Genomic DNA, 27496 nt, shown 5'->3' on the forward strand with positions numbered 1-27496 from the left:
CCCCCGGCAGCCGCATCACTGCCAAATTTCCATGGGAACGACCAGAATTTTCATGGGAACACCCATGAAATCCTGGGCATTCCCATCGGTGCGTCCCATCGCCGCCGTCCCACGCCCCCAGCCACACTGGTGGGTGCAAACAGGATGGCAAACTAGTAGGTCGCCATGCCTGCTCACACCCATTATATACACATGTGCAGAAATGCGTATTAGGAAAACATCGCTCCCCTGTGAAAACAAACGGGGAAGCGAATTGATTAGAATCAGGCCCTCTGTCCAAAGGGTGTGTCTACAGTAGTGCAACATATGGGTGTAGATATTTCTATATAACATGAGTAACAATTAGAGACGTGCAGGTCCGGATTTACCCGGATCTCAAAACGGGATCTCATTGGCTATCCAGCTGTCACATATTGTGGGAAGTTTTGAAAGTATTGATACTTACAATGCTTTTTGCAATATGGGGTTTCTTGCTCGCAACTTATGGTTGAATATTTGCTGTGGTATTTATTTTCTTCTCACTGAACACAATACACAATAAATGCAATAAATTCCAAATGCTATTTATTTTGACCTTCTGTGAATTCATTCCTAAGCATATATGTATGTTTTTGGTGTATTAAATGTTATTTTATTGTGAAAATTGGACTGTCTGCAATCTGTTGGCATTACCAGCATTTATTGGATGTGCTGTTTCCCATAACATTACAGCATTAGTCGGTACTTATGTAATATCTGGACTCCCGTTTTTCTTATGAGACCGCGTCCCCTCGCGGGACTCGCTGCGCTCGCCACGCTTCGGGCACGGTGGCTCGCTGCGCTCGCCACACTATATGAAATCAACTCCATGCGTAGTTGGATAGTAGGGGTATGAAAAAATGGCGTGCATTTAACATGGGAGTCCAGATAATACATAAGTACCCATTAGTCAAATAATTATGGGCACCGAATACTCTAAATACACAAATGTTTAACTAAAGATCTATTATTAGCAAAAAAATGTATGTGCACATAAAGATGAATCTGTCCAATCTGTCAAATTTTTAAATATTTTTTTTTTTATAGGAAGACACTGGGGCTTCCTAGCGATTATAGTATTTGTATGAGAGGAGTATGGTCAACATTGTCAATAGCAGCAGAGAGATCTAGAAGAATAAGCAGTGAGTAATGGCCTTTAGACTTAGCAGTTACCAGATCATTCACCATATACACCTCATAAATGGCCATGACATGCCTGCATATTTCCCACCACTCCCCCAGTGGCGTAACTAAGTTTTGGGCACCCCCCCGCCGTTAGGGGGGGCGCCCCCCCCCCCGCCGCCCCGCCAAGCACCCCCAATCCCCCGCCGCCCATGCAAACCCCCCCTTCAATCCCCTGCAGCCTTACCTATCGCGCTGGTCCCGGCGGCTCTGTTCTTCTTCTGCTGAGGACCACCACAAAATGGCCGCCCCCATACAGCAGACAGTTTCAGAGAACTGTCTGCTATATGGGGGCGGCCATTTTGTGGTGGTCCTCAGCAGAAGAACGGAGCCGCCGGGACCAGCGAGATAGGTAAGTCTGCGGGGGATTGGGGGGGGGTGGTGTAACTATAGCACCGCAGCCCCCAGCGCCCCCACATGCACAGCGCCCCCCGCGGTGGCGGGGGCTGCGGTGCTATAGTTATGCGGCTGCACTCCCCGTTAATGATTCTAAACGGTCACTTCCTGTCAGCCCTCTGCAATGACATCATCACTGTAAGCGGACTCAGAAAGGCATCATCACACATGTGCAGTGCAATCGCAGCACATGAAGAGTCTGCCGATAATCGCTCATCTGTGAAAATATCAACATAGTGTACAACTCTGAATCAGGCTTATAGTTTTTAAATGTAGTTTGACTCAGAATTTTGTTTCATGGACCAATGATGCCTATGTAAAACTAAATATACAGTAAGCTTCTAATAGGGATTGTTCCTTAAAACAACTGAGCACATCTCTAAGCTAACGCTTCAGTCATTTTACTTCTTTAAAGTGAATAGAGAACCTGTATCACACACTATAGATTACTTCAGCTTTAAACATCAGAGATTCTGCTCAATGCTCCTTATTGTACACCAGATGCTTCACCCCCAGGCATCTTTTCATATAGCCTGCACAGAGGAATGAGGATGTGCTGCTGTCTGAGACACCGATAACTTGACACTTGTTATTGTATTGGTTTATAAGCACACTTCTAAAGATGCTTTTATTAACGTATAGGGGGAAATTTACTAAGATGGGAGTTTTAGTTCACATGGGATGTTGCTATTGGCAACCAATCAGAATCCAGGACTGAATTTTTTTTTACGGCACCCGGTGTAAGCAGAAATCTGGTGCCCCCTGTCCTCCCTGTAAACCCTTTGATCCACACCCCAAATTACATTATTTTAGCTGTTTTTAGCAATTAAAAAAACAAAAGATCCAAAAACACATGATGGTGATTTTCCAAAACCAAAACTAGCAGATGAATCAAAGATTCATAACCAAATTACAGAGGTTGGTAAACATCTATGAAATGACTGGACAGACGTTCATTGGCTTAGAGAATTCTCTCCCAGCCAATCAGGTGGAAGGCAGCACATGAATGAACATTCGGCCAGTCATTTAAAAATTCAGCATCCCGCCCCAACTCCCAGCAAATGCCACTACTGTAACTTCCAGGTGCCGCTGCTAAGATGGACCCCACTGCCCGCAACTACGAGATGCCAGCTGCCCGCCCCCTGCCACTGCCAGCACCCCAGGAGTTTTTGCATTTGATTTATTGCATGTAAAAATTACACTTTAAGTGCCAGATTGCGCATGAGCCTCCCGGGTAACTGCCGGGGGGCACTCGAGGGCAAACTTCTCCTACCTCCAGTCTCAGAATGAAAGTGAGATTGGAGGTAAGAACAGATAAGGACTGGGGTGAGGTAGAGAGTTTGTAGGCTAAAAACTGTCACAGCTCAAAGTGAAAGTACATTGCCGTAGCGGCCGTCATTATGCAGGCTTTTAAGTAGTGGTTTATAAGCAGACTAATGTTCTAGTTGTACGAAAGGTAAAAACAAAAATGATATATGCATAATTTTTAATACTTATGATTAACCTATAAGCACATTAAAGAGAGCACTTTTTAAAAGGCAAATTCCGTTTCCAAGAAAAGGCAGTGTGGGCCTTATGTCACTTATCTGGCAGTCGCAAGCTAAATTGTGAACTTGAATTCCATGAGAGAATCATGTCGGCATTCTAGACATTCCGCTATTTCCTAGCGGCTTCTAGCGTAAATATCTGTGTGCGGAGATTTGCTGTTTCTGCTGCTGTTTTAAGTGATTTATTTGAAGTCCCAAGAATGTCTTATCAGCTGAGATTGAGAGGTGCACACAGAATGCATGCTTATTTCCTACAAGCACTGGCTCTATTGTCCTGTCATACTCAACGTGAATGATGATTCTAGGTTGACCTTGACTGTTAAATGCAATTTTGACAATCCTATAAAGTTTATTGTTGTTCTGTTCACAGCACACATTGCAACGGCGAGTCCTATAGCGTACATTCTATTTATCTGTTTATTTCATTACGGCAGAACAAAGCCGTTCCACATAGTTACTGCTGTTGCGGGGCGTATATAGTGATCACTCAAACAGTAAACAAAACACTATAAAATATGTATTAAGCTCTGATTTGGCTAGACTTCACCGAAGGCCGTGAATTGATGGACAGCAGTGTAGTAAAAAAATAAAGCGATTAAAATGACTGCTTCCCACAAACCAGGTACCTCAGTTAATATTTCCTACATATGCAAGAGATATGCAAAAAGGCATTACTATATAAACCATAAATGTGTTTCTTCTGCAAAAATGTGGATGCACCAAGATGTTGTCTGTTATGTAAATAAATCAAGTAAACTTTTTTTTCTAAGCCTCTGTAAAAAAGAAGAAAATACTTAAAGGTCACTGCGGCTGAATAAATAGATCCTATCGTTGCAGAAAACAACACTTCCAGTTAATCTTCGCAAAGTAGAACTGTGTGCCTTAAAGTACATATAATGGGAATAATATACCATGACTGTAATATATAAGTATATTGTAGGTCACCCTGGACTTCTCGACCAGCAGAAACTTCTTTGTGACCTTATAATTTACAGTAGGTGGCAGGTACATCTAGGCAGGTTCAGTAGGGACAGTGGCCTGCTCCTGAACGTGGATAAGGACCAAGGAAATTACATAGTTGACGACTTTGATGCTGAGGGCAGCCAGCTCGCTGAAGCAGGGGGGTGGGGCCAATGCCTGGAGGGGAAAAGGGTGGTTCAGGGGTGGAGCCAATGACGGGTTGCCCTATTGGGGGCGTGCCTGGATCGACCGTGTCATTTTAGCCTCGCCTCCCACAGTGCGATGTCGGTAAAATGCAAACATCGCGTCATTTGACCCACGGACCCCACCCCCGCCGGGAGGGGGTACGCGAGTGATGGAGGGAAATGCGGGAGGGTCGCCCAATTTCCGGGACCCTCCCGGCTATTCCAGGAGGGTAGGCAACCCTGGGAAATGATTGTGGACTTTAGGAAGTGCCACCAAGACACATATTGCTCATTAGTTTTGAATGGTCAAGAGGATGAAGTAGTTGAGTCTTTTAAGCGCTTGGCCATAAATATGCAGAAAAAAATCTCTCATGGAGTATGCATACAAACACTGTAATAAAGAAAGCCCACCAGCGCATGTTTTTTTTTTAAAGGAAATTATGTTTATCCGGAGCACTAGTGAAGTTTTATTCCGATCGTCATTAAGAGAGTTCTCACTTACAGTGTTTTAGAATGGTTGGGAACCTTCCATTGCTGCTGAGCTCAAATCCCTTCCGAGTGTTGTAATGACGGCCAGCAGAATAATTGCGGTTGCTCTACCAAACATTAATTATGTATATGAAAAGTGGCTTCTCTCAAAAGTGAGTAGTATTTTGAGTGATCCTTCGCAGCCTAGTGGAGAGCGATTTTTCTTATTACCATCAAATAGGAGATATCACCCCATTCTGTATAAGACAAGTGTGGCATTTCATGATAAATAAAGACCTCCTCCTTCTCCCTCCTTCATCCTCCTCCTTCCTTTTCTTCTTCCTCTTTCTCCTCTTCTTCTTCTTCCTCTTCCTCTTTTTCCTCCTCTTCTTCTTCTTCTTCTTCCGTTCTTAAAAAGGACCATTAAAATATATATACACAGATATATTTTGTATATGCTGGTGCTATCGTGTGCAACACAGTATAAATCTAAAAATACACAAATATCAAATAAAAATGATTTATAATGCTAAATGAATATATAAATTCAGTATTGAATAAAAAACTGATTAGAAATTTTGAATTGTTATTTCTATGAGGGGTGGATCAAAATATCATTAATGGACACAGATGTATAATCAATGTTCATCCGGTAAAGGTTACCTCTTATCCAGCTGAGTGTCAGCCCCTGCAGCAAGTGTACAGGCAGTCGGTGGACATAACGGGGGACATTTACCAAAATGGATTCGTAGAAAAAAGGTGTATTCGTAGGGAGAAATACACCTTTTTTTTACGAATTTGTATTTTCGGGATTTACAATCCCAAAAATACAACAATTCGTAGTCCTAAAGATGGAACATTCGTATTTGTAGTTACAAATACGAATGTCTACACCATCGATAGAATACGACAGAAATCACCATTCAAAAGAATGGTGGTTTCTGATTTACTAAGCAGCCGTATGGATAATACGGCTGCTTAGTGGTGTAAAACACCCACGCAAATACGACAGGAAAATAGAACACCATTTTCATGTCGTATTTGCGTTTTTGCCTGCACGGATCAGTCAGATCCGTGCAGGCTTCGGTGTAAAAAAATAGAAAAATTAAATAAATAAAAAAAAAAACGGTGTGGGGTCCCCCCACAGCCGAAACCAGCACCAGGCTGACGGAGCCTGGAGCCGGTAATTAAAAATCAGGGAACCCGACAAATAGGGTTTCCCCGATTTTTAACAACCAGCCCCAGGCTCCTGCTCTGGGGCTGGTTCCCAAAATACGGGGGACAAAATGACTAGGGGTCCCCCGTATTTTAAGAACCAGCCCCAGGCAAAACCAGCCAGCAGGGTAATGCCACAGCCGGGGGGAGACTTTTTATGCAAGTCCCCCCGGCCAAAGCATTAACCCTACCGACCAGTCAGCCTGGCCAGGGGCCCTGGGGGAGTGGGGACCCCCCCAATGAAGGGGTCCCCCCCCTCCAGGACTTACCTGACCAGGCTGAAGCCTGGTGCTGTCCTCGATGCCCCTGGGCGGTGGGCATCGAGCTGATGGTTTTGTGTAAAAAATAGAATAAAAACCATTGTTTTTTACTGTGGCACTACAAGTGCCAGCAAGCCTCCCCAGCAAGCTGGGACTTGGATAACCACAAGTCCCAGCCTGCTGGGCATTAAAGGGCCCGCTGGGTCTTGTAGTGCCACCGTAAAAAAAATAGTTAAATAAAACACACTGACACCCGTTTTAAATAAAAGTTTAATACACACATTACATACATACTGATACTTACCTTTCTTGATCCCGTAGGTAGCCCTGGTCCTGATGTCCTGTGTCGTCCTCCAGGTCCATGTCGGCTGTCTGCGTCGTCCTCCAGGTCCATGTCGACGGTCCGTGTCGTCCTCCAGGTCCATGGCGGTGTCCGAGAAAGTCGGCTCCTGATTGGCCTGCTAGGCGGCCAATAGAATTCAGTCTGAGGAGAGGCGCCGAATATGAAACTTCAGCATCTCTCCTCAGCGCGATGCACGGACAGCGGAGACAGCGGGGACCGGCGACAGCAGGAAGATTACCTGGACTACGTCGGATCAAGAGAAGACTTCTTCAGCGCAGGAACAGGTGAGTAGGATTTCCTTCCACAGCTCCAACATGGATTTCTTCGGACCCGGACACCGCCATGGACCTGGAGGACGACACGGACCGTCGACATGGACCTGGAGGACGACGCAGACAGCCGACATGGACCTGGAGGACGACACAGGACATCAGGACCAGGGCTACCTACGGGATCAAGAAAGGTAAGTATCAGTATGTATGTAATGTGTGTATTAAACTTTTATTTAAAACGGGTGTCAGTGTGTTTTATTTAACTATTTTTTTTACGGTGGCACTACAAGACCCAGCGGGCCCTTTAATGCCCAGCAGGCTGGGACTTGTGGTTATCCAAGTCCCAGCTTGCTGGGGAGGCTTGCTGGCACTTGTAGTGCCACAGTAAAAAACAATGGTTTTTATTCTATTTTTTACACAAAACCATCAGCTCGATGCCCACCGCCCAGGGGCATCGAGGACAGCACCAGGCTTCAGCCTGGTCAGGTAAGTCCTGGAGGGGGGGGACCCCTTCATTGGGGGGGTCCCCACTCCCCCAGGGCCCCTGGCCAGGCTGACTGGTCGGTAGGGTTAATGCTTTGGCCGGGGGGACTTGCATAAAAAGTCTCCCCCCGGCTGTGGCATTACCCTGCTGGCTGGTTTTGCCTGGGGCTGGTTCTTAAAATACGGGGGACCCCTAGTCATTTTGTCCCCCGTATTTTGGGAACCAGCCCCAGAGCAGGAGCCTGGGGCTGGTTGTTAAAAATCGGGGAAACCCTATTTGTCGGGTTCCCTGATTTTTAATTACCGGCTCCAGGCTCCGTCAGCCTGGTGCTGGTTTCGGCTGTGGGGGGGACCCCACGCCGTTTTTTTTTTTTATTTATTTTTTTTTCTATTTTTTTTACACCATGCAGCCTGCACGGATCTGACTGATCCGTGCAGACTGCTAGAAATAATTCGTATTAGCAGCCGTATATACGGCCGCTAATACGAATCATTACACCATCGGAGGGTTACAAAGCAGTCGTATATGACTGCTTTGTAACTGATCCTCCGGAACACAACTTTGCATACGACTTAAACAGTCGTATGCAGTCGTAGGGAAAATACCAATACGAAAAACTAGGTTTTTCATATTGGTAAATTTCCCCCAATATTTCTGATGATCATTTAGTTAATGATAGATAAGAGCTGAGCTACTTGAAAGGTGAATTCTATTTATTTTTTTGTAACTTATAATCACTTTGTTGCTACAGTAGGTATGGCTATGGGCACAAAGTTTGCCCTGAACAGCACACACCAATACATGGGTAGTTTTGTGGACCAACATGTGTACATATGTGTTTGGAAAAGGAAAGGTGAACTCCTAGGGAAAGAGAAAGCTTTTAATGGGAATGATGTAACCCAGGGTTTCCCCAACCATGGTCCTCGAGGCACACTAACAGCCCAGGTTTAGTGATATTTGCAAATTTATAGTTTAAGAAATAGAAGTTTGAAAATATTCATCCGGGTGGTGGGTGGCATCTCAGGTGCTTGGTAAACAGCGATGTTCAGTGTTTACTGAGCTAACCTGAATTAGGGCCATTATACCATTGAAAGTTAGTAGAACTAAGCCAAATGCTAAGTGCAAACGTCATTGTGCTGGCCTAAAGAAAATCAAACCCACTTCCAACTGATTATGAATATTGTTCGTTTGCATTTGGTGATTTTTTTTTCCTGTGATCAAATTGTAAGAACATGTTTTATGATCATTAGAGAAAGTGAAGGAGGAGCAGGGCTGCCATTAGAAATTGTGGGGACCAGGACTGACAAAATAGACGTCCCCTTCCACCTTTTCAAAACCCTGGCATGCTTGGTAAAACCTCTGGTGTTTGCAGCCCGTGCTGCACTACTCTATTTCTTCATTGCTTTAAGGGAAATGTTCATATTTGATGAATTTCAGTCTTGAGATCCCTCTCTGCCTGGGCCCAGACTGGAGTTCGGCATCCTTGAGGAGGAGGCTCCATTGTAGTTGCCATTTATAGCAGAAGAATCCTTGTGGTGATAGTCACTTGCCTTTGGCAATGTCCATAGCCAAACAAACTATAGTACTTGTTTGGCAAATACATGTGTACCAGATATTGCAATTCTAATCCTGTAGAGAGCGATACATAGCATCAAAACCTGTGCCAAACCGTGTATATCACTTACCATCATTAGAGGACTTCAGCGGTGGAAGTGGCTTAGCTTTAGAGGGAGCATGTTTAAATATACTTTCACCAATACGTAATAGGTTTGTGCAAATTCAACAACCAAAACTACTTGTGTAAGATCTAGTCCAGGATTTAGAGCAGCAGCAAGGCTAGTGAGATCCAGTCCAGGTTTTCCTAAAATGTATTGTGAATCACAGTCTACTAATAAAGAACACCTGTTACTTCCTGTTATATGTTTTTTCCAGAGCAGAGGGTCAGTGTTCCCAATTCCTTTTAGCAGCTGAGCCATAGGCTGGGGGAAATTGGGATTACATTAGGGATTCTCTGTAGCACCCTCATTGTGAAGCCTAACTAAACAGTCTGGTTTGAGTCTTTGTCAGCATTTTCTAAGCTCTGAATTGCCTCTTCTGCCCTATCCTTAGGCAAACAACTGCAACTTATCAGTTGTATCTTTTTTACTAACACTTATTATTTGAGATTTCATTAGGTTCCCTAGTTCTTAAACTATCTAGGGTTGATCCAATTCATGACCACCTTTGTAGTACAGGTCGAGTATCCCGTATCCGAATATCCGTTATCCGAATTATTCCGAAAACCATACATTCCAGAAAGTGAAAAAAAAAAATATTTTTGCTAAAAACTCACTGGGGACATATGTAACAGCATCACTGGGGACATGATATGTAACTGGCACTATATATGTGCAAGACAGTGATAGCTTGGCATTCAAATTCAGTGCTGAGATAGTACACACATTTTGTTTCACGTTTTGAAACCTTGTTTTTTTGAACAAATAAAATATATTTGTGTGTATTTTATGTGGTAATAAAATATATTTGTGTGTATATTATGTGTTTATACAGCATAAATGCAAGATACTTCAAAATACATCATTGAAATATTAAAATATTCCGAAATACGGAATAATCCGTTATCCAAAATTCTCCTTGTCCCGAGCATTTTGGATAAGGGATACTCAACCTGTATTTCCTAAATTGTCTTACATTCCAAGTTATAAACAGCCAGAAAGAAATTGTACGGTAACTGAGCTTCTTTCTTTATTCACCGTTGTCTGGCCAATGGAATCTGATAACAGGAACTGCTATAATAGGTTGGAGTACTCTGCTGGGTAGCTGACGCTGGTTCCTGTCAGGACTTGGCCTTAAATGCCTGATATAGTAATCCGTCCCTCCACATAATTCCCACTCTGTTGGTCGCCATGACCTAATAGCCCTATTCTAGAACAATTACTAGTGACAAATCCTTTGCACTCATTTCGACTGTTCGGGCTAAGATTCGGGTGTTTTGTAGCCATACATTGTGTAACATAGAATTATATCACTGTTTGTGAATAAAGAAAATTATATATCTTTATATGGTCACCTAATGTGAAGCCAGAACGAAACAATAATAAAAAGCATAAATGTACTGCTTAATTCTGCATATGTAACAGTGAGGTTCCTACAAGTACTTAATTATGCCACAGTGCTATTAAATCTTCTCTAATCTGGATTAAGGGAAGAGGCTACAAATCTTATTATAGGTCTGGCAGCAAGAAAGGGCAGGCATATGTGGATGTCTCAGTGTACAGATTAAGCCGCACGAACAGCATCTGACAAAAGATATGTCTAACCAAAATGTCAGAAGGTTCTTTCCAACAGTCACATCTTTTTAAATTGTATAATAATGATGGTAATTTTTTTTCCGGTGATCAATTTGGTTGCTTAAAATGTAATTTCTGCAGAGAACATTAATTGTATTCTGAAACTGAATGTATCTGCCTGTTGCAGGACATATGAATTAGTGCCATATTGACATTTAGGGCCTTATTCTAGTTCACTCTTTCTGCCAAAATCCTTCTTAGATGGACAAAACCATGTGCACTGCAGGGGGGCAGATGTAAAATGTGCAGAGAAAATTAGATTTGGGTGAGTTATTTTGTTTCTGTGCAGGGTAAATACTGGCTGCTTTATTTTTACACTGCAATATAGATCTCACTTCGAAGTAAAACCCCACCCAAATCTAATTCTCTCTGCACAAGTAACATGTGTCCCACCTGCAGTGTACATGGTTTTGTCCATCTAAGAAGGAATTTGTCAGAAAGAGTGAACTAGAATAACCCCCTTAATGACATCACCTTCTCTCTGTCATATTGGGATTATAGAAGAGAATAGCAGCGTCATTCTCCTAGTTTACACTGTAGTAAGGTATTGTGCAAGCCGGTAGAAAGGTACACAGTAGGCAGATTCCCCTGTTACCCTCTGCTCCCTCCCCATCTCCTCAGTTGTTGCGCCCCCACCTCACAGTGCTTCTTATGTAGGCAGACAAGAGGCTGAAACACTATCATCGTCTTCTAGGAATGGGAGTGTGGATTTAGGGGACTGTGCAATACAACTATCCTCGTTAAAGAGTACAGGCCACTGTTTAAACACAGTCTAAAAAATGTGGAAATGAAATGAAAGAAGCAAAGTGGGGGCCAAGGACAGCGACAATATAATCTTTTAAATGAATCCCTTTCTGACCAGACTAGGTTATATATAAGGGTATCAAACAATGAATATATTAAACAGATTTATTTCAACAATGACCATAAAAAATGACATTAAGTGCATATAAAATGTATAAAGACATAAACCTGGGTAGACTTGCATATGCCTCAGCCATACATTGATTGGTGTTGCGGTGGGCTATTTGCTAATACTGTAGCTTGATGGTACATCCCAAGCAGCAAGCTTGGCACCACCACACAGGCTTAGCGTATGGAGAACAATGTGGATACAGCAGTGTTACCTCCTGTTGTCATGATAATGTCCTCAACGCGTTTCGGATAAAATATCCTTCTTCAGGTGTGGATGTTATCATTTCAAAGGTACAGAGCTTTATACCCTTCCTAATACACTATTAATTGACTTCTAATTAACAATTTACTTTCGGGTTTCCCCGGCCGGAAGTGACGTTTGCGCTCCACTGGTCCAACTGGAAGTGACATCAAGTATTCCATCTCCTAGAAGTGCTGTCAGCTTAAAAAAAAATTGGGGGGGGGGGGTTTAGAGATAACTGCATCATCCGGATTTTTTCTTACCAAATAATTTATAATCCAATTCTGGTATTTTTGATATCCCAGTTAGCTTTGGGATATATAGATGTGGGTCCCAATGCTGATTGTGTAAATCTGTATCCACCATTTTGGGCATTGGCAATTTTCTGTGGTGCCCAAAACTATTATACTATAAAAAAAAGTATAAACAGTCTAAAGTATAAAAGAAGTCCCCCATACTTTAATCAAGTCTGGGAGATGATCCAGTAAATTGGGTGTTGTATAGATATATACTGTATATCGCTAAATATTGTGTCACAGGTGGACAACAGTACCCTTTTAGAATTGGAAATGTGCTTTGTTAAACAATACTACCAAAAAGATCAACAGAATAGTTTATAATGTAGCAATAGAGCTTATATATTTATTTTAACTACTGGTTCCACCAAAGATGTAACATCCTGAGCTCAGTATGTAACAACATAAACATCACCTTACTGTAAGTTGAGCACACGTTTTGTGTAGAGAAATAACCGGCACACAAAGTAATCTATGAATGGCGGCTGGCAGCCTGGTTTCCCTAATTTGACTCCAGTGATTATTTCTAAATCCGTATTAGGCAAATTGATACTGATGTCCTGAGTGCCAGGTCTGCTCACAGGTTCTGAGTATCAGAGCTGTTTACACCACAACGCCATGGCTTGAAATTTTCAAACGCAATTTAAAATCTAAATTCTATTTTTATGGTGCGTTAAATGGAAGGTAAGTGATGAAACTTTTGCATTAGAAAACATTGTACAGTATTTAAAATGTAATACAGGAATATTTACTGTGATTTCTTTATACAATAGAGGCAGATTTTTAGCAAGATTTTTTCACATGCTACAAATGAAACATGTTTCATAGTGTTGTACTTTAGATTAAAACAATATATATATATAGAGAGAGAGACAGAGAGAGAGAGAGAGAGAGAGAGAGAGAGAGAGTTATATAGAAGTATTTTGTTGGTTCCTTGTACTTTGCACATTGCTATTGGTTAATGCACTATATTAGGGGTTAACCTATGTTAGTAAATAATATGGCATTTTACAGTAGTATTTTAGCCCTCATTAATGTGCTTTACTGTATGGTATGGCTAAAGGTATGTGAAAAGCAGTTATGCTTTGCTGCTGCACATGTTAATATGCAAAAATGATTGAGCATATTACTGCCTACGTACAGATAAAGCGCCTCTCATTCTGCGCCAGCTCTCGCCAGATCCCCTCCGCTGGCGAGAGCTGGCGGAGAGGCGCTCCACCTGATGGGGACCTGTGAGCGTCTCACATGCACATGCGTCCCCATCACTCGGCGGCAGCTCCGCTTCAGTCGGGGGGCTACAGGCACCGAAGGGTGAGCAGCAGGAAAGAGGCGGGAGGTGGCGGTGGGCTCAGATGGAACAGGAGCAGCTCGTGCGTGCGCCCCCCTACTGTCTGATGGCGGGTCCCTCATCACATAACTGAACCCAAGTGTGACATACAGAAGAAGTACAATTTACTTAATGTAATATGAATCATTTGGCCTAGGAGTGCCATGAAAAAAAATCTGATACTCTAGGGTGCCGTGATTCAAAAACATTCGGGAACCACAGGTTCAATGTATAACTGCACTAATATAGGTACAAAGAGTTTAAGTCGGTACCATTTCCCTAATCCCGGCCTTGGATAATGCATCATTTATTAGACTTTAAAATAAATGGTTTAATTGTGTCAGAGTACACAGAGATCCTATTCAGCAGAGTGTTTAGATATCAGGAGAAGAGAATTTATGTTGTATGTACAGTAATTGCCATGACTATGATCAACACTGTTTCTGCATTTCCATTATACCCCTTTCACACGAGCCAAAATTCCTGGGTTGGCCCCGGGAACAACCCATGACTAGCGTCGGTGTGAAAGGTCAAATAAATTGGAACATTTGCTGGCATTTCAACCCTGCTTGCTCCCATGACCAGACCAGGTTACTGACTGGTGTGAAAGCTACTGACCTGGGCAGCGGGTGGTGGGCAGCGAGGTCCAGGCAGCGGGGATCCGGGCAGGAAGCGCTGCTGAACGTGAAAACATATTGAAAAGACTGGCTGGATGCTCTCAGCCAATCAGCTTCCGGCCAGTCTTTTCAAAATGTTTTAAAATTCAGCAGCGCTTCCCACCTCCCGGCAAATAGCGCTACAAGCTCCCAGCCACCGCTGCCCACCACCTGCTGCCCAGACCCAGCTGCCCGCCAACCGCTGCCCGTGCTATCTCTGCCCCCTCACACCAGAAAATGCAGGGATTAGGCTGGTGTGAAAGGGGTCAACCCAGGAATGTGCCTGCTTGATTACTGGACTGTATTCCCAGGTAAGACCCTACAATTTCTGGTGTAAAAGGGGTACTATTAGCCAGGAATGTATCAATAGGTGATGTAATAGGACTTATGTGATCCAGTCACCTTTATTCATTGGCTTGTGAAATTAGTCAAAATCACAGTGGTGGCTTAAGAGAGTAGGGGGCCCATTTGCATTCTCCATTTGCCCCCTCATCCTGCACCCTCTCCTCTACTTAGTTTGCATGCAAGCACCCCGTTGCTGTAAAGTTGCTCCAATTAAGCAAATGAGCAAAGGCAGAAATTAATCAGGGTTTTTTTTAGGGAGCGCTCCCCACTGGGCAAGTTTTTCTGGGGAGTGCTCCCTAAAAAACCCTATCACTGTAACTCCCGGGTCCGGGCAGTGCCGCTAAACACTCCATCAGTTGCTGCCTGGCCCTGCCCCCCTGCAACCTGGCTGTGTGCGGCGTGACGTTACAAGGTCATGCCGCACACAGCTGGGCGAAGGAGGCAGGGCTGGGCAGCTGCTGAAGCTGAGCGCATCGCTGATTTCAGTGCTCAGCGGCGTTGCCCGGCAGGAGGCACTCCCGAGAAATTTTGCCAGTCTGCACACTGGAGCATAACCCGGAAAATTCTCGGGAGTGTCACCGAACACCGAAGGGGTTAAGGCCTAATTTAAACATGTTCTCAGGGCATATTTGTTTTCAAAATGGGCAAAGTATAACCATGTACACTGCAGTGGGGGGGGGGGGGGGGGGGGCAAATGTAACATGTGCAGAGAGAGTTAGATTTGGGTAAGTTATTTTTTTTTCTGTGCAGGTAAATACTGGCTGCTTTATTTTTACACTGCAATTTAGATTTCAGTTTTTAACAAACCTCGCCCAAATCTAACTCTACACATGTTATATTTTCCCCACCGGCCGTGCACATGGTTTTGTCCATTTTGAGAATAAATTTGCCCTGCTATCAAATCTAAATTAGGCCATTAGATTCATTAATCTCTGAATCCAGCACAATATGTTTCTAAAAGGGCCCTACACTAGATTGGGTCCCTACATTCACCATTGCTTCATAGCTACCTATACTTTATAAAAAGTAGGGTATTTATTTACACTCTACACAATAATTCTGACAATACAGATGGAGCCAGCCTAGTTCTTGCAGGGACTGGTATCGCCCGCCCCGCCAGTGGCCAGCTCCCACCATGGTCGCGCGCGCACAAGATATTTGCGCGCCCCATGCCAACGGAGCTTGCCCTGGGTCCCCGCCACCTCCTTCGCCGTCACCGCAGGTCCCCCTCACCGCCCCGACCCCCCCCCCCCCCCCTGAACCCTGCCCATCTCCCTGAAGCAGAGATGAGCAGGGAGACACTGCCCAGCCGCCGTGATACTGGGACGCGCGTGCGCATGAGACGCATATGCGTCCCAGTCCCTATCGCCAGCGCTCACCAGAGGAGAGGATCTGGCGGGCGCCGGCGATGAATAAGGCCGGCTCCATCTGTACTTCAGGATTTAGCTGCAAACTGACAAAATAACTGTCATATAGATCATAAGTGATGTACTGTAGTGGGTCTTGAAATCTGGCTCGTCAATAAACCTGGAAGATAGAATTTAAATACAACAGCAGTCCTTGACCAGTATATATTGCTAAGTATGATCATTATTGTGCCATGGTTCTAGCTGAATAGATCATTGACAGTGAGCCAAATACCACAAAATGCTGCTGAATATTGTCTGTGTTCTGCATATATATTTATATTTCACTTTAGACAGCCATAAATTTTTAACTAGTACCATTCCCGGAAGATTGCGCTTGACTTAGTAAAGTCACACAGTTGTGTTCTATCTATTTAAACATGCAAACATTGTAATTAAAAGCCAGCTATAAACTGCTTGTAATTACTGGTATGTATTTCAATTAAATAAGCTTCTAATGCTGAATGCTTAGTATGAAGGAAATTCGTGTTTAATATGCATGAAATGTTTATTGGTTGAATGCTCTTGCAGTTTATTGTGAAAGTGAAATGAATGGTAGGATTGCATCTTAATTATCATGGTCAATTGCGGTCTGTTTTAAATTGAATATGCATCAAAGTAGCGCAATTATACCAACATCAAGGGCGGAACAGAGCATTTTAGCAGGGCTATCTTAACATATAGGCACTCTGGGCAGTTGCCCCGGGACCCACGGGGTGTGGTATGATTGGCTTATGGTTGGGACCCCGACGGTCAATATACCAACATCAGAATCTCGGATGCCGGTACTCCGACTGGGTGGTAAGTGCAAAAAAGTATCCTATGGGCTTGCTGCGCTCACCACAGGTTCTATTCTTACTCTATGGGGGTCGTGGACCCTCACGACTAAGAATAGCCCCTGTTGGCCAGGACCCCGACCGTTGAAAATCAGATTTCCATATACTGAACGTCAGGATACCGACCGGCGGAACACCGCCTCCCCCACCCGACGGCCCCCCAGCCAGGCATGCACAATACACAGTGCAACCTGCAGAGTGCTGAGCCTAGGACACAGAGCTGTAATGGTACTGGGGGGGCCAGGACTGAAGGTCAGTCCAGGGCCCCGCGATTCCTAGTGGCGGCCCTGGCTGCCGCTGAGCCTTCCTACCAACCCTCAGCCTTCACACCACTGCTGAGCCTAACCGCCGCTGACTGGCTCATAATGGTTGAGACAAGCTCCTTACTAGTGGTGCATGGGTTCAAATGCACCCCTGGGAAGGCTCTGCTTCCTGCAGCAGGTAATTAAAGGGTAGATCGTGATCGATCAGTAGATCGAAGTTCTGGCCAGGCCTTTTCTAGAGACACATCACATGCAGATATTGTTCATTATATGCCCTTTAGCAGTGCCAATCATTTTTTGAACTATAGCCTTGTTTAATGTTATGCCTCATAGTAATACCATAGTTTAACCATAGTAGTACCCTAGATCACGTTCCTATAAAATAATAACTAATGAGCAGGGAAGGCTACAGAAGGGAGGCTGCAGCGCAATTCAAAATTCAAAGAGGGGAGGCACAGCAAATGCCACCAACTGCCTTTCCAAACTGACTCACTGGCAGTTGGTGTGGCTCCCCATTTGAATTTTGAATTGTATTGCAGCCCTTCCTCTGGAGCCGCCACTGCTAATGAGCCAGATTCCTCAGCAGAGTCTCAACTGTATGCAGCAAATTGGGGATAACCCCATATGGCAGATTCATATTACTGATGAAACAGTGCTGGGTGGCTGATGAACAGATGTCCGTACAGGAACATCTTGGGTGTTCCACAATCCAATAACCTCCAAGTTGTGACAACGTGATTAACTCCAATATCCTTCCATCATACCTTTTTTAGCAAAACTGTAACCAATTTATGAAATCTATTTCACTGTTTATTATAAAGTTGTTCCATAAAAAGGAATTAAACTATATATTATTGCATTTTAGGTTACTGGCAGATATGAGTGAAACAACATCTACCAATATCTCGGTGGCTCCAGCCAACTCCACAGAGAGCATACAAGCTTTTTCTACAAGACATTCACAAATGTCAGGTCCTGGATCCACCAAAAGAATATGTTTCTACAAAAGTGGAGACCCACGATTTAATGGAATAAAAATGGTTGTGACCAACCGATCTTTCAAGACATTTGACGCATTGCTAGACAGCCTCTCCAAAAAAGTACCCCTGCCTTTTGGAGTAAGGAATATAACAACTCCACGTGGTATACATCCCATAACCACTCTAGAGGAACTTGAAGATGGTAAATCCTATATTTGTTCCCATCAAAAAAAGGTTAAGCCAATAAACCTTGAACGAGCGAGCAAGAAACCTTTATTGTGGCAGAGCAGTAGACCAATCAGTGCACGTCGTCGAGCTATGCAGGGGGCTCGGCAAAGAGAGGTTACACCATTTCAAAGGGAAAACACTATTGTACTTAGAAGCTCAAAGAACTTTGTTGTATACAAGAATGGAGATAAAGAGTTTAAACATAATTTAGTGCTGAATAAGAAGTCTATACAAAACTTTGATGCCTTTCTGGATCAAATCTCAGAGGCTTTGCAGTTTCCGGTCTACAAACTATACAGTGTTGATGGAAGAAGGGTAAGAGTACACGGAAATAAATTTGACTACTAAATAATTTAATAACATTCTACGGAAGTGGATGCATTAGACAGTTGATGGTTTAGTAAAATATAGTCAAATTCTTGTTTTGGCAGCAATTTTGAGAGGGATAAGAATTTATGGCAATAGGCTTTTTTTAACCAAGGTCTTTTAGCATTTACTCTGTGCGAGCGCTGTGTATACTTTCACACTGGCCATCTGTGCATGCGCCTCCCACCGTCCCCTCCCCCATCCTCTGCAAGTTTGGTCTTCACCTTTTGGCTTCTGTTCCTAGTCCCCAGTACTTTCCGATCAGGATGCCGGTATTCTGGGGTTGGCATCCTAATGCTAATGGTTATACTTTGTTTTCCTAAAGCAAAACCTCAATTACAGTCTTTAGTTAGGTGACATTACTGTATATACAGTATATATCAGTCCTGTCTATTTATTCAAAGACAAGACAAAAACGAATAGCAGTGCTTAAATGATAAAAATAGGTGAATCAATTAAAATAGAATTTTAATATGACAATTAATAGGCCCAATGAAATACAGAAATAAAATTAAATAGTTAAAAACAGCATCAGAATATTCCAGATTGTAAGGAATTATGAATGACCCACAGTGGGGTTGGAATATAACCTGCACTGTCCATAATAGCAGCAGTCCCGATTGGTGTTGGAGTCCACACAGCGTATTTTCCTGGAGTGCTGTATGAGGGAGTCCCTTTTAAATGGTTTTGTTGGGGCTACAACCTCTCAGCAATTTGTATCCAATTAAGCCAGGTGTGATTTAGCCAAAGACATCCAAACTTGGGTGGACCGGGTGGTCAGAGAAATCAGCAGGTGGGTCCAACGTTACTGGAGGGTCCAACAAAACTGGTTCTGGAAGGTACCAACGCGTTTCACTGGACTCAGCGCCAGTTTTATTAAGGTGTCTATCACACCTTATATAGGTTTATCACACCTTGATAAACCTTGATAATTTTATTTCTGTATTTCATTGGGCCTATTAATTGTCATATTAAAATTCTATTTTAATTGATTCACCTATTTTTATCATTTAAGAGCTGCTATTCGTTTTTGTCTTGTCTATTATTATCAGGGGACTGACCATCTCCTACCCAGCAGCTGCTTTATAAGACAACCACTTAGGAATTAAGCGCTCTTTGGTTCCTATACCCAGTATTAAGGAATCATTGTTTCCTATTTACTCAAAGAGATTTGCTGTTCCCATAAGTAAAATCATACTATAGAAGAGGTACATGCGGGTTCACGGCGTACAAAAGACTGACCCCGGCACCTGATACGGAGAATCCCAGCATGACCTCCGTAAGGAGTCTATCCTCTAACCCAGAGGTGGGCAATAAGGGGCCATCCAGCTGTTGATTAACTACACATCCCAGCATGCCTTGCCACAGTTTTAGCATGGCCAAATAGCAAAACTAAGGCAAGGCATGCTTGGATGTGTAATTCATCAACAGCTGGAGGGCCGCTTATTGCCCACCCTTGCTCTAACCCCACCCTTGTAATCCAAACCCCACACTTGTAGCAGCCTAACCCTCCACCACCACCACCCCCCCCCCCCCCCACACACACACACACACTGACCCTAACTTTCACCACTAGTGAAAAGCTGGTCATCTACAGATTGACTGTCAGATCTGGCTGGTTGTGACAAAAACCTGGCAATATCTGAGTGACAGTTTTTGGCAGTTTTCCAGCATTTCACGGCAAATGACAATCAATCTGTAGATGTATGGCCAGCTAAACTCTAACCTAACCCCTCCTCTCCCCTTCCCTGGTCTAACCCTAACCCACGTTGCCACGCTTACATTTGGGTTATTGGCTGTTGGTCCTGCATTGGCATCCTGATTCTTTTGAAGTTCCAGCACTGATGTTCCGAAGGCAGTTGGGCCTGAACGTTGGCATTCTGTATTGGTATACTGAACGCTGGCATTCTGTGTTGGTATACTGAACGCCGGCATTCTGTGTTGGTATACTGAACACTGGCATTCTGTGTTGGTATACTGAATGCTGGCATTCTGTGTTGGTATACTGAACACTGGCATTCTTACCGCATCCCCTATAGCTGTATTACAGGTGCATTCACCACATAGGCATATAGCCGTGGGATATATGTTTTAGCACTTCAGCTACCAACCTTTTTACATTTTGCAGAAGGTGGAAGTGATTAACTGGACTATAAGAGTTATATACACTACCAGTATTATATATCCAAATGAGCGGCCATTTTCTCATTAATCAGGAGACTGTAATAACACCGGGTTAGCATCAGTGCCCCTGTTAACGTAAGCATATATCTAGTCAACCAGTATAAGGCAAACTAAGAGTTTACTTAATATTATGACATTATGGGCCAAACATATTAAGCCTTAACAAGTGATAGAGTGATAAAGTACCAGCCAATCAGCTCCCAACGGACATGTTACAGGCTGTGTTTGTGAAATGACAGTTGTGAGCTGATTATGGCTGGTTCTTTATAGCTCCATACACACGCTATATACCACATTGCTGACTGTCCCATTTTCATCAGTGACCAGCAATGTTTGCTGAAGAAAAGGAGACACTGTCGGGGAAAGCCACTGGGTGCTCCAGTGACCACTGCAGGGCTGGTCACGGTAGCACACTCCCAGTACGCACAGTACCCCCTGTACGCACTGGGATATGGTCGCTCAGCAAGCATACTGTATACCTGGGTGATTTCGGCTGAAAACACCCCATGTGTACGGGGCATATCACTCTCCATTTTAATACATTTGGACCAATGACACTAATGAAAGAAATTGGTCAGCTTCCAGGTGGACTACAGCCATATGGATTAAGGCCACATTTCAGCAGACATATGAGAAGGCTGAACAGACAATTCCAGCTAGGATCTTAACTCATTCTACTGACTATTGGTGCTACATTGGCATAGAGCTTCCACAGTACAGTTATGCAGATAAGTACCATCGATCCCGGTTCTTACATTGAATGACTGGGTTTTATGAATTCATGCTTTGTGTCCAGACATATTTCTTGGACGGAAAGTATTGAATTTAGCTAAGGCTGAACATACCTTTCCAAGGGGATATCTGGAAGTGTCCTCCAGACAAAGGCGAAAACAAGATTTTTGGTACTTACGCAAAGAAAAAAGAGAAAAATCTCTTTCTTTGAAATCATATGGGGAACACTGTTGTGTATGTGAGAAGGAGGTAATCCTGTCCTTAGTTATTTATCCTATCCTTTGAGCTTATTAGGTTCAAACAGAGGAAAGAGGATACCCTAAAGCAGGGGTTGCCAAACCTGCCCTCAAGATCTACCAAAAGTAACGTTAATGTCATTCAGGCAACCTGTGGATCTATAGTAGGAATGAATGCAGCAGGTTTAAAAATGTGACAGTTAGTAATTACTACAGCTGTGCACCAGCTAGGTGACCTGGGAAATGTGACAGTTAGTAATGACTACACCTGTGCACCAGCTAGATGACTTGGGAAATGTGACAGTTAGTAATGACTACAGATGTGCACCAGCTAGGTGACTTGTGAAATGTGACAGTTGGTAATGACTACAGCTGTGAACCAGCCACGTTGGTAGATTTCGTGGACCGGTTTTGCCACCCCTGCCTTGAAGTATTAACTAGAGATGTGCGGCGGCCACTTTTTCGGGTTTTGGTTTTGGATCTGGATCTCCCTTCGTGTTTTGGATCTGGATTGGTTTTGGCTAAACCACCCTTGCGGGTTTTTGGTTTTGGATCTGGATGTTTATGAAAAAATGCTAAAAATTGCTAAAATAACAGAATTTGGGCCTGTTTTTGCCCCTAAAGTATTATTGACCTCAATAACATTAGTTTCCACTCATTTCTAGTAGGGATGTGCACCGGCCACTTTTCGGGTTTTGGGTTTTGGGTTCTGATTACCTTGAGGTTTTGGGTTCTAATGGGTTTTGGCAAAACACCTCCTACTGTAAGGGGGAAATTTACTAAAGGAAATTTGTAAAAAATAGGTGTATTTGTATCCAGAAATACACTTATTTTTGACATTTACTATCCCGAAAATACAGCAGTTCGTATTCGTATTGACAGCACATCAATACGACTACGAATTGCCATATTTTCGGGATAGTAAATGTCAAAAATAAGTGTATTTCTGGATACAAATACACCTATTTTTTTTACAAATTTCCTTTAGTAAATTTCCCCCTAAGTGTTTTGTGTTTGGATTTTTTGGGTCTTGGGTTCTGATTTTTTTGTTAAAAAAGCATAAAAACTGCTAAAATCGCAGAATTTTTTTTTTTTTGCTCCTACACTATATTAACCTCAATAACATTAATTTCCACTCATTTCCAGTCTATTCTGAACACCTCACAATATTGTTTTTAGGGCAAAAGGTTGCACCAAGGTAGCTGGATAACTATGCTAAGCCAGACAAGTGTGCAGCACAAACACGTGGCTCATGTAAGAGTGGCACTGCAGCGGTAGATACAGCAGTATTAGGCAGTGAGCCCCAGACCAGACGGTAGATATGGCAGTATTAGGCTGTGAGCCCCAGACCAGACAGGTAGACACAGCAGTATTAGGCAGTGAGCCCCAGACCAGATGGTAGATACGCCAGTATTAGGCAGTGAGCCCCAAAACAGATGGTAGATACGGCAGTATTAGGCAGTGAGCCCCAAAACAGATGGTAGATACGGCAGTATTAGGTAGTGAGCCCCAGACCAGACAGGTAGATATGGCAGTATTAGGCTGTGAGCCCCAGACCAGACAAGTAGACACGGCAGTATTAGGCAGTGAGCCCCAGACCAGACGGTAGATACGCCAGTATTAGGCAGTGAGCCCCAAAACAGACGGTAGATACGGCAGTATTAGGTAGTGAGCCCCAGACCAGACAGGTAGATATGGCAGTATTAGGCAGTGGGCCCCAGACCAGACGGTAGATACGGCAGTATTAGGCAGTGAGCCCCAGACCAGACGGTAGATATGGCAGTATTAGGCAGTGAGCCCCAGACCAGACAGGTAGATACGCCAGTATTAGGCAGTGAGCCCCAGACCAGACGGTAGATATGGCAGTACTAGGCACCAGACAGGTATATAAGACAGTACTAGGCACAAGACAGGTAGATACGTCAGCAATACTAGTATTGTGCACCAGCAGAATTTATAATAATTAATTTTATTATTAGGTACTGCTTGGCAGTGGCACTCAGTGGCACACGTCAGTGCACAAGCAGCATGGAATTATTTTTTACAGTCCCACACAGCACAAGTATTATTTTTTTATTAAATTAGATATAGCAGCCTAGTATGTACGTGTACTACTAGGTAGGTACACTTAGGCAGTAACACTGCCAGTGGCAACAGTGGACTGAGTAAATAATACTGGCAACCTCTATTCACAGTATTCAGTGCAGGCAGGCAGCACCAGTGGACTATATATAATTCAATTAATTATTAATAATATAGCAGCCTAGTAGGTAGAGAAAATAAACTACTAGGTACTAGGTAGGTAGGCAGGCAGGCAGTAGCACTGCCAGTGGTCACCACAAAAGGTAGTTATTATATTACACACCACCAGTGCAGTGCACCAGCAGAATTTATAATAATTAATTTTATTATTAGGTACTGCTTGGCAGTGGCACTCAGTGGCACACGTCAGTGCACCAGCAGCATGGAATATTTTTTTACAGTCCCACACAGCACAAGTATTATTTTTTAATTAAATTAGATATAGCAGCCTAGTATGTACTAGGTAGGTACACTAGGTAGGCAGTAGCACTGCCAGTGGCAACAGTGGACTGAGTAACTAAATAATACTGGCAGTTTCAGTGCAGGCAGCACCAGAGGACTATATATATAATTAATTAATTACTAATATATAATATAATATTACAGGCACAGCACCAGAGGTAGGCCCCAGCACAGAGGAGACAGTAGTACTACAGGTACACAGTTAGACTGTTCTCCTAAGCAGAGAGGAGAACAGAGTACACAGCAGCACTGAGGGAGACAGCCCCAGCGAATAAAATAATTAATTACAGCACAGCACACCAGAGGTAGACCGCACAGAGGAGACAGTTGTACTACAAGTACACAGTTAGACTACACAGTAGCACTGAGAGACAGCCCCAGCGATTAAAAAATATTGCGTTCAAGGTCAAGGTCAAGCTCAAGTTTAAGCCCCAGCAGCAGCACCAACACACCCTCTCCCAACCCACTACTAGACTGGAATGAAGATGGCGGGTGCGGCAGCCGCTTTTAAAGCCTCGCGAAATCCGGCGCCGGGAGATGACGTTCTCACCACGCGGACGGACCCGAGTCAAGCGGGAATCTCCGAGCGCTGCTCGGAACCGGGCTCGGAATGATGACGTCCGTGGGGGCTCGGATCTCTGGAATCCGAGTCTGCACATCTCTAATTTCTAGTCAATTTTGATCACTTCACAGCTCACAAAATTGTTTTAATTTACTGTAGTTGGGCCAAAAGGTTATACCGAGGTACTTGGATGACTAAGCTAAGCAACAACAGTGGGCATCTCATACATGTGGACCTTACACTTCAAACCTGGCACATCTTGGAAGCAGAGCGGCACTGCAGGGGCAGACATGGTGGCAGTTTAATAAATTACCCCAAAAAAAGAGAAATGCTCCAAAGAGAAAAAAATACAAAGAGGTATCAGCCATGTCATGACTGGTGGTAGCAGCTTCAGCACTTCTATCAGGTTGCTGATCTCCCACTATTTCCTCCTCCATCATCCTCCAAAAATGTGTTTTTATTTTATTTATTACTTTTATTTATTTTTCTTACTTTACACTGGACACAGCCTATCACACTGAACACAGCCACTGGACACTGCCCCTGGACACAGCCCATCAGCCTGGACACAGGCCCTGGACACAGCCCCTGGACAATGGACACCACCTTTGGACACCACCCCTGGACAAAGCTCCTGTACACTGGACACAGCCGTTCACACTGGACACAGCCCCTGGACACTGCCCCTGGACCAGTGACGTGCGGTGAGGTTAGTGGTTGGTGAGGCACTGGCTTGGTGGAGCCAGTGCCGATGGGCTCTGTGGGGAGCGTTGGGACTGGGTTGCTTCTGTGCTGACAGGTAGGTGCAGGAGCTGCCGCCTGCATAAGCAGCAGAGACCGGCAGAGCAGCTCCTTCCTGTCAATGCAGAAGCAACCCGGACCAGCGCTCGCCACAGACCCCGTCGTCACTGGCTCCACCAAGCCAACATGGGGTCTGTCCACATAACACTTTCACTTAAAAAAAACCATGTGGCCAAATGTACAAGCCTCTGAGTTCAGTGGCTGTGCAGGGTGCCGACTGAACTCTAAGTTTTTTGTAACAGGGTAATCATTTTTTGTCTTGTAGATGTCTGCCTCTTTAAAAGAACCTCTGAGTTCAGCCAGCATCCCGCACAGCCACTGTACTCAGAGGCCAGTACATTGGGCCTTTATACTTCATTTAAAAACACAGCATTTTACACAAACACACAGATACACATCTATGTCACTTTACACAACACACACACCTCTGTCACTTTACACAAATGCACTTCTGTCACTTTACACAAACACACCTCACTTAAAAAAACACAGCCCCCACTCTCCACAAACACCATACACACGGCATTGTTTAACAAAGGCACTGATTACCTGCGCAACAACAAACTGGCAGCCAGGGGCGTAACTAGAACTTTGTGGGCCCCATAGCAACATTTTTAAAGGGGCCCCCCAACTTATGTTTCCCCCAGAGTCTGTATGGCTAGTGCCGCACAAGAGGTGTGGTTAGCGCTGTTAATCCTTTTAATGCTGGCCCAGCAAACAAGCCATTACTCCGTTATAAAAACTCTGAGTTCCAGGCAGTGGCTGGCGGGGCTGGGGTTAAGGATGGGAGTCACCAGGATGGTGAAAGTCACCGACTGTTCTGCTGTCTGCCACAGAGGGGTAGGACTCTGTCATCTGTCTAATATTATGCTGTGTACACACGGGGGCGATAGGGGCTATAATCGCTGGGAATATGGTCGCAGGCGACCATATTGCCAGTGATGGAAGTGTGCCCCGGCGATAATTCGCCGGGTGCGCGCTCCTGTTTTCAGCCCCATTGTAATCGCTGGTCGCAGCTAATTACCTCTGCGGCTCCCCGGGCAGAGGTTCCCTTTCATCAGCAACCATCTCTGGTCGCTGATGAAAAGGAGACACTGGGCAATGTATTGCTCAGCAATATATCTCCCCCCGGATACTCATACATACATACATAGTATACATCCATGTACTGCTCTTTCACACTGTATATAAATGTATACACCAGCTCTCACCTACACACATACATACACCGCCTCTCACATACATACATACATACATACATACATACATACATACATACATACATACATACATAACCGCACTCATACAAACATACATTGCTGCTCTCATACATATATATATACACTGCTGGTCTCTTTCATACATACATACATACATGCACCTACCGCCACTCTCATACTTTACATTTCTACATACAGTGTACACTGCCTCTCTTATATGATCAAATCAAATATACGTCCCCCCTACCCCCCCCCTCCCCCATCCCCTAATACAACCCTAGTGTGACTCCATACTGTACATATATACAAATCTCCCCCACAACACTACCCTAGTGCGGCTCTGTGCATAAATACAAATCTCTCTCTCTTCTCCCCCCTAACCCCCGTTGCCGCCGCCGCCGCATTAACGCTGAGATCAACTGTGGTCACAAACTACAGTACTAAAAGGGTCCTTACCACTACTCTAGCAGATTGCTGCATGCCGCTTTCTCCCTGCTTCCGCTATTGGGGAACTGCTCTGCAAACAGACTCCCGGTTCCATAAGATATACTCGGCGCCCGGCAGTGCTGCTGCAGGCGGCGAGTGGCAACTGCTGTATACTTCTGTACAGCGCAGCACACAGGATCCTGCGATGTCACAGGACCCTGTGTGCACAGGAAAAAACGTAAAAGAGCAGCA

General features: G+C 44.1%; 1 protein-coding gene across 1 annotated transcript in view; it reads left to right on the forward strand.

Moving 5' to 3' along the window:
• The window catches only part of RP1 (RP1 axonemal microtubule associated), a 221106-nt gene that overhangs the window by 5199 nt on the left and 188411 nt on the right, over positions 1–27496 (forward strand). Inside the window, exons 2-3 of the mRNA XM_083145115.1 lie at positions 1066–1160; positions 17831–18488. Of these exons, the coding sequence (XP_083001241.1) occupies positions 17844–18488 (645 nt within the window). The 5' untranslated portion in view covers positions 1066–1160; positions 17831–17843. The remainder of the gene's footprint in view (positions 1–1065; positions 1161–17830; positions 18489–27496) is intronic.

This window comes from Crinia signifera, chromosome 5 (assembly GCF_055691185.1).
Source record: "Crinia signifera chromosome 5, ASM5569118v1, whole genome shotgun sequence".
In the NCBI taxonomy this organism is placed as follows: Eukaryota; Metazoa; Chordata; class Amphibia; order Anura; family Myobatrachidae; genus Crinia; species Crinia signifera.